The sequence below is a fragment of the Helobdella robusta genome, assembly GCF_000326865.2.
Source record: "Helobdella robusta unplaced genomic scaffold HELROscaffold_55, whole genome shotgun sequence".
NCBI lineage: Eukaryota > Metazoa > Annelida > Clitellata > Rhynchobdellida > Glossiphoniidae > Helobdella > Helobdella robusta.
Window position 1 is genome coordinate 1,171,467 of NW_008705295.1, and position 9,118 is coordinate 1,180,584.

Sequence of the window (9,118 nt, forward strand, 5' to 3'; positions counted from 1 at the left end):
CCTATGGGCAATGATGACTACGGGCTTGTACAGTGCAACACAAGTATAAGTGTGTGTGTGTGTGTGTGTGTGTGTGTGTGTGTGTGTGTGTGTGTGTGTGTGTGTGTGTGTGTGTGTGTGTGTGTGTGTGTGTGTCAACAATTCATGACGACATTCGAGTAGATATCGAAGTGTACACATTTGAGTATTTGACATATTCATTTTATAAAATACATATTATATTATTTTAATAGAGAAAGAGAGAGAAAGAGAGAAAGAGAGAGGATAGTGTGTACTTCTACCAACGCCAACAAAATGAATTTCAATTGTAAACCTTTCATTGTTTCGCTGCTGCAATATGCTCTTAGAACTCAATGGCTTTACCTGATTAACATAACCATATATGATAGATAATAACATTTTAAAAAATTTTTAATATACATAAAAATATTAAAAAGATAATTTAAACAGAAAAACAATAATCAAAAAACAATTATTCATAATGAAATCATCATTTTTTAATGTTATCTTTGTCCAAATCTTAGATGATTTAAAATCATTATTCAATCAATTTGTAATACTAACACACACTACGGTTGCATTTTTTTTAAATGTGGCGCCTATGTAGTTAATTAGATTAGTAAATTTTACTAGATTCATATCATACCAAATCTTCTGAACATAAAATGTACAAATTTATTTTGGAAATCCAGACGTTTTTAATGTATGGTGGTAACTTGAATCGATCAGTTGGCCATCATTATGTATTACTGAACGTGAACATGCCTATAGTTTGAATTTTTGGAATCTGATACATCAATTAAGATGGTAGTTTCTCTACTAGATCCATGCAGTACTTAATTTTCTAAGAATGGAAATTTACAATTCGATGATGGAAATCTGGACGTTTTTGATATGTACCTAGTAATTTGAATCAACAGAATATTCATCAATATTGAACACGCACTATAGTTCGATTTTTTCTTCTATGAAAAGTCGACGGTAGATTGAATTAAGCTGGTATTTTCTTCTACTGTATTCATATTTTATTCATTCTCTTAAACATTAAAAATACAAAATAAAAACGTTGAAACATGTAAAAAGTACACATTCGATTTTAATGATCTGTGAAAACCAGTGTTAGCTACGCTCATTTTGGTTTATTTAAAAAGTTTTAAAACAACAATTAAGTAAATTTTTTTTTATTTATGTTTTATTCTAATTATTTGACAAATTAATAGTGGTATCAGTAACAATTTGTATCTGTATTAAAATCACACTATCTGATCGTTAACCTGTTATTTTAAAAGATTCTCTTAATGTGTTAAAGATTCTCTTAATGTGTTATAATTCTCCGAAGCAAACAGCTTATTTAACTTAAACATTAGTCAAAGCATCACTTATATTGCATGTGGTATGTGAGTATCTTTTTGTATTTGAATTCAAGTCATTAGGCTGCCAGCTAATTTCGCAATCGTTCATGTTTTCAATACGTTGTGTTAGGACATTCTTTTACTGCATTCAATAATTCGCAATTTTAATGATTAAAAAAATAGATTAGTTGAAAAAGATTAGCCATCATTATCGAATGTAGTGGTTTTGAAAATGTGAAACAGATATGGAAAATTATTTTATTATTATTGCTATGGTTATTAAAAATAGTATTATTAATATTAATATTTTTTATTATTAGTAGTAGTAGAAGAAGAAGAAGAAGAAGAAGTAGTAGTAGATGTTGTTGTTGTTGTTGATGTTGTCGTTGTTGTTGTAGCAGATACAGTTGGTTTCTTCTACATTTTTAGAATAAAATATTAATAAGATAAATGAAGTTCAACTTTTAATGAAAAATTGAAATCTGTTGATAAAATATTATTTGATCTAAAACAGAAAGATAGAGCACAAATAAAAATGGAGTGAAACAAATCATTTGAAATAATTAGCAATATCAGATAAACAACTAATATAAATGCGCTCACGCACAGACACACCCACAAAACACGCAAACACACCACATACAAACACATATAAACAAACAAACAAACATACATACCTCTGAGAACATTTTTGGCAAAAATTATAATTGCAAACCTTAAATCTAACAACGTTTTTAACAAAGAATTTCAAGGTAAAATAATCTTCATTGGTTTCATGGCTGTTAAATAGTCTTCATTACACAGAAATGCACATACAAACACACGAACACACACATACGAACACACACACACACAATTAAACAACATAATATATATAAATAATATAATATAAATTCACATAACTATACATAAATAATGCATTATAGGTAGACAAATGCTTTTGTACATAGATTCTCACAAAAATTTGACGACGAAGTTTACCCACAATAAAAAATGAAAAATTAAAATATAAATAAATTAATAAATAAATAAATAAATAAAATATAAATAAATATAAATGTTTGTAATTATTAAATATTATTTTTCCTTTTTGGCAGAACGTCAATATTAAAATATCTAAAACATTTAATTTAAACACTTCAACTATAATAATACAAAAATTCAGTTAGAATGGCTTGGTATTTAATGATCAAGGCGTTAGTTACTTTTTCATTAATTAAACATAAATATCTATGATATCAATATCACACATAAACATGAATAATGCTACTAGCAAAATTAAGGTTATCATCAAATTTCTTGAGGGTTAACACGCAAAATTATCATTTCGCTCATCGTCTATATCAGATTCACCATTATCACCGTCATCATTGCAAACAAGGAATGATGACGGTGATAATGATGAATAATCATGATGGTGATAATTATGAATAATCATGATGGTGATAATTATGAATAATCATGATGGTGATAATTATGAATAATCATGATGGTGATAATGATGAATAATCATGATGGTGATAATGATGAATAATCATGACGGTGATAATGATGAATAATCATGATTGTGATAATTATGAATAATCATGATGGTGATAATGATGAATAATCATGACGGTGATAATGATGAATAATCATGATTGTGATAATTATAAATAATCATGATGGTGATAATGATGAATAATCATGATGGTGATAATTATGAATAATCATGATGGTGATAATTATGAATAATCATGATGGTGATAATGATGAATAATCATGATGGTGATAATTATGAATAATCATGATTGTGATAATTATGAATAATCATGATGGTGATAATGATGAATAATCATGACGGTGATAATGATGAATAATCATGATGGTGATAATTATGAATAATCATGATGGTGATAATGATGAATAATCATGATGGTGGCCATCATTTTCAACCTCTTCTTCATTCATCATCATCTATAATAATTACTACCCATTTACATTCTTCATCAAAACATTATCGATACAGTAATCGTCATTATCGTCATCTCATTGTTATCATAAATTGTATTTCAATATTTTCAATATTTCAATATAATAATAGTATTATAATAGTATAATAATATTGATATTCAATAGTATAATCATCAATACTATCGTCAACATTGATATTATATACACTACATATTTAAATCCACATTAAAAGATTGGTGTATATGTATATATACATATATATATAAATTTTTATATCTACAATATATATATATATATATATATATATATATATATATATATATCTACAATATATATATATATATATATAATATATTGTTTAACAATATATGAATGTTTATATTAATATATAGATACACACATATATTTGTAAATGATAGCTTACCCACTCACTCATTCATCAGTACAATCCCTCATCATTATCATTTTCATATCTATTCCTGCCGCTTCGAACGCTGTCGAAGCCGCCTCTCGACCTGTAGGCCTCGCTTCTGACGGTGCCTCCGTTCTCGTTGTTTTCGAAGTTGACGCGGTCGAGGACGCCGGCGTCTGTGGCCTCGTAGACGGCTGGATGGATTTTGTGGATGTCTTGGTTCTTTTTTCTTTTTGATCTCCTGTGTGGAGGGTGATTTTGTTGGTTGATTGGTTTGTTTGTTGATTGGATGGTTTGTTTGTTGGTTGGCTTGTGGTTTATTTGACGGTTTGTTGGCTGGTTGGTTGGTTTCGTTGTTGGTTGATTGATCTGATAGATGGACGATGGTTGGCTGAGTGAAAGAAGGTAATGATAGTTAATTATTCGTTCGTAAGCATAGTCAATCATAAGCTTTTTTCCCATTACGAAGTGTTGACCAATTAATGTTATGCTTTGAAATACAGTTAAAATTTATTTTGGCCTAATTTTTATTTTTAAAAAGTAAAAAAATCATAAACTGAAGGACCTTTGAAGGAGACAAACGACTAGGACGATGATCAATATCAGTGCAATGACGCATGATGGAATGGCTATCAAGCCTAACAAATTCCTGTTGTCTGATGGTTTGGGTGTAGTTGTGGTGGTTGCTGCTGAGCAGAAGAAAAAAGTTCTATAAGCGTCGTTGTTGTTGATGTTTGGGTTGTTGCCGAGTGTTGCACAACCGACGCAGTTTAAAGTGTTGTTGTCGTTGAGCATACATTTCTCACCAGAGGAACATACGCTCGCGTTGCATTGGCCACCTTCAACTGTTGAAAAAAGTGAAAATTAATTAGTATTCTGCAAGTTTGCTTCAGTTGAAACACTATTTTTTTAATAAAACTGTTCATAATAAGTTTTTTACCGGTAGCATTTTTCTTGCTATCACAAATTCGTAGTTAATAATCACTCTGACAATACTAAAATTATTAAAAATAAGTTTGACAGTTGGAAATTTAGTCATACCTGCTGGCCAAAGCAATGCTGACTCAACTTGTTGGCCGGCTATTGTGTTGTTGTTGTTGTTTTGGAAGTAGTTAGACACATTGATGCTGTTGTTTGTGCTGGCTATGTAAATTATTTGTGTTTTGTTCACTGTTGTTGTCGTCGGTTGTGTTCCATTAGCTGCAATTAATAATGATTTTTAATCAATTCATAGAAAAACAGAAAGTTCATTTTTTTAGTACTTTTTAGAAAACGTATTGAAAATAATTAACACATTGAACAGTTTACATTTGAAGGTTTGTAATTATGTTTCTCGTAATTGTCGTTAGAGACAGATTTTTTTCGCAATAATACATCTTCATCATCGTCATCATCCTTATCATCATCGTCGTCATCATCATCATCACTATAATCATCACTATCATCATCATCATCATCACTATAATCATCACTATCATCATCATCATAGCTATAATCATCACTATCATCATCATCATCATCATCTATAATCATCACTATCATCATCATCATACTATAATCATCACTATCATCATCATCATAGCTATAATCATCACTATCATCATCATCATCATCACTATAATCATCACTATCATTATCATCATAGCTATAATCATCACTATCATCATCATCATCATCACTATAATCATCACTATAATCATCACTATCATCATCATCATAGCTATAATCATCACTATCATCATCATCATCATCACTATAATCATCACTATCATCATCATCATAGCTATAATCATCACTATCATCATCATTAGGAGCTATAATCATCACTATCATCATCATCATCATCACTATAATCATCACTATCATCATCATCATAGCTATAATCATCACTATCATCATCATCATCATCACTATAACCATCACTATCATCATGACTCACTCCCGACTTGTCTCTTCCTCCTCCTTCTTTTCTTCTGCTTAACGCTGGCAACGACGCTACCTGAGGTTTCAAGGTAACGGTCATTCAATTTATCATTGTTGGGATTTTTCATATGTAAAAAAATGACGGCTCTTTAAACGTTTTTTAAGTTGTCTCTTTATAGGTCCTCATATCGTCTACATTCAATCACACGCGCATATATACTTGCAGTTGAAGACACACTCACACACCACACACGCACACAACACCTCGGACCAAAATTTATTGTAGACTTTCTTTGGATTTAACCTAAGAAAAACTTCCTAATGATGGTTGAATCGCAATAAAAAATCTGTAAATAAATAACTCATATACTAGCTTCAAAAAAAAAATGATAAATTAACATTACTTTTAATTTTCTGCTCAACAATAGTGACATCAAAATTTTGCTTGGTCATAACATTCAACCAGTTTTTAACATCAGAGTTGTTGATGATTGTCGGGGAGACACTATACAACAAAATGGAACCAGAATATACAGATGGTTTTGTTGTTGTTGTTGTTGTTGTTGTGGAGGTCGTGGAAGTTGCGTCTGATGTATTTGAAATATATGGTGTGGCTGATGTCGGGATTGCCACTCCAGTTGTACTACTAAAAGGTGTAAACACAGTAGTCGGAAATGTAGATGGAGAAATAGTAGATGACTGCAAAGTTGGGTTTGCAACAGGGCTTACGGTCGGCTGTGTACCTGTCCCAATATTAACTTGAAAGAAAAAAAATTAGCTAATTATAAAACTAATGGCGATGACTTCTTTTAAAAACTTGACGAGAAAAATTGTAAATATATTTTAACATGGAGTCATTTTTAATTTATTCTTACAAAATCGCACTGCTTATGTAACTAAACAATTTAAAAAACCAAAATATTAAACAAATGTTCATGAATATGGAGACAATTTGAATGTTCTTCTCAATACTGTCGTAAAGCACAAAAGTCGATAGCAAAGTTAGTTACAATGAAAGAATTAAATCGAAAACAAACTTTGTTGAGTTGAGATCTGGATCTAAATTATTTAAATAAATAAATAAATATATTTATTGCTGGAAAATTGCAGGAATAAAATCACGAATTTTAAAATATAAGCCATTAAAATTAAAAAAAAATTATTTTGTCAAATTGTTGTTATTAGTTAATTAATTGAATAATTAACAAATAATATCAAAATTAAAGTAATGAATAACTACTTTATTAGTATATTAGTACTAACCGAAGCTACCAACATCAAGATCGTGATCTCGACACCAAGGAAGTACATTTTTATTTTTTTCACAATTTATTCAATTGAAAATTTATTTAAAATGAAAATAAAAACATTAATTGAGAAGATTAATACATCTAATTAATAACAACAAATCATATCACACATTAATGCTAAAAATAATTAGGATTGGGATAATTGAATAAAACAAAAGTTGATGAAGTTGATGTAGACAGCTTAAACGAGATCCAATAACATAGAAATGTATCAATGAATAGAAGATACACCATATATATGTACATACATACATACACATACACGCACATACACACACATACATATACACACACACACACACAATACAATAGTGATACTCGTGTCCTGAAGACATTATATACACTTCTGTACCCGATGAAAAATAAATAACTGGCATTGTTTTGTTTTGTTTAGCTGTGCTTCCAACTTACTCGATCAACCATAAAAAATTTTACATTATAAAATAAGAATAAAATAATAATAATAATAATAATTATAATAATAATAATAATAATAATGATATTTATTAATAATAAACCTATTTAATTTATTGATGTAATATTGCGAAGTTGCATTGTAACGGACAATTCATCATTCAATTCATCATACAATTCATCAATCATCATCACTTTTAGTTTTTATATCGTCATCATCACCGTCGCTCAAACAATTTTCTAAATTTACTATTAAATTAATTAATTATAATTTTTGTTAATGTTAATATTAGTTATTGTAGTGTTCGTAGTAGTATTAGTGTTAGTAGTAGTAGTAGTAGTAGTAGTAGAAGTAGTAGTAGTAGTAGTAGTAGTAGCAGCAGTAGTAGTAGTAGTAGTGAATAAAATAAAAATTTAAGTAGAATTTATCTGTTTGATTTGCTCAAGAGAACAATGTTTAAACATACTCTTTTTTCCCATCTGCTCGGATTAGTAGGATGTTTAAGATTAAGGTTTTTATTCCATTATATAGAGATATCAAAATCCCACACAATGTGTGATTTTGATAAAAGTTATTTTCAAGACATGTATTAAAGAAGTTGCTACTGAATATTTAACTGACGGAGTCATTTCTAAAACAAGGCCACTTCTGAGTCAAACATTGCGCTCTGACAATTCAGGTTTACTCTTTGTACCTGACATAAACTTGTCTCTTGTTCGAAGGAATTTCTCCGTAATGGGTCCTGCTGTCTGGAATAGTTTGCCTGGGAACCTTTGTGATCCTGCGTTTTCTGCTATTTAATTTCGTAAACGCTAAAACACCATCTTTTTGTCCAAGCTTACCCGTGCTAATTGTATGTGGATAAGTGTGTACCAACTCATGACACACAATGAATACTGGATACCCGTGTCTGCAATCATTACACTATATATCTTGCTTGCTCTGGTAACAAGCTTGTTTGAATTATCTTCTCAATGTATCATCCTGAATTATACTTATGGTAGGAAAGCTATAAAGGATCTACTTGAACTTGTTGATTTTTTTGGATTATATTTCTTTCAATATATCATTCTGAAAGATATTTGTAGTAGGATAAATGTAAAGGATAGATATTTGAAATGAAATAAAGGATGCGGTTATGATTCACTAATCTGTAAAAACAATTTCATAAAAAATGATAACAACAAAATGGACGTAGAAATCAATTTTTTATTACTCAATCGCAACGTCATTGAGTTAGTGATCTGTACATTTCATTGGCGTTATAACATCGCCATCACCAAAAAATGAATTAAAATTTATATTAAAAAAAAATTTATAAAAATAAAATTCTCCTAAAATAGCGGAAATGTACGTAACGTCTTAAGCAAGTAACATTAGTAATGTGTATTCTAGAAGTGACACATACACATATTCATGCATGCAGAAATGAATAAGAAACATTCATTATATAACAGGATTCATCTGATGTCTTTTCAAATTTACGAATAACGAGGCATGAATTTCATAATACTTCAATTCTTAAATTGAAAAGTAGCTTCCTTATTGCGATTTGCGTGTGCGTGTTGTGACTATTGATGCGTGTGTGTTTGTCTCTTTCTATCTAAGTTATCTTTAATAAAACGTCCTAACAATATCAGTTCCTATCAGTAAAATTAATAGAAAATTATTTACAATGTAGATCTAAATCATTTAAAATAAATAAAAATGTTCATGGCAGCTGTATTATTATATATTATTATGCAAAATATTA

General features: G+C 29.4%; 1 protein-coding gene across 1 annotated transcript; it reads right to left on the minus strand.

Moving 5' to 3' along the window:
* Window positions 1–3,297: 3,297 nt before the first annotated feature.
* Window positions 3,298–7,144, minus strand: HELRODRAFT_193626 (hypothetical protein). Its single transcript, XM_009028457.1, has 7 exons — window positions 6,906–7,144; window positions 6,045–6,402; window positions 5,657–5,716; window positions 4,759–4,917; window positions 4,283–4,562; window positions 3,636–3,958; window positions 3,298–3,590 (listed from the first exon to the last, which is right to left on the minus strand). The coding sequence occupies exons 2-6, from the start codon at window positions 6,091–6,093 to the stop codon at window positions 3,745–3,747; spliced, it is 762 nt and encodes a 253-aa protein (XP_009026705.1). The 5' UTR covers window positions 6,094–6,402; window positions 6,906–7,144; the 3' UTR covers window positions 3,298–3,590; window positions 3,636–3,744.
* Between the last annotated feature and the right edge of the window lie 1,974 nt (window positions 7,145–9,118).

What these genes read in the sequence shown, in the direction of transcription:
- HELRODRAFT_193626 (XM_009028457.1), bottom strand. Translation starts at nt 6,093, where the DNA reads ATGACCAAGCAAAATTTTGATGTCACTATTGTTGAGCAGAAAATTAAA. An exon ending in AGCATTGCTTTGGCCAGCAG is followed by an intron (nt 4,563 to 4,758) that starts GTATGACTAAAT and finishes TTTTTTCAACAG; the next exon opens with TTGAAGGTGGCCAATGCAAC. An exon ending in GTCGTTTGTCTCCTTCAAAG is followed by an intron (nt 3,959 to 4,282) that starts GTCCTTCAGTTT and finishes CCCTCCACACAG; the next exon opens with GAGATCAAAAAGAAAAAAGA.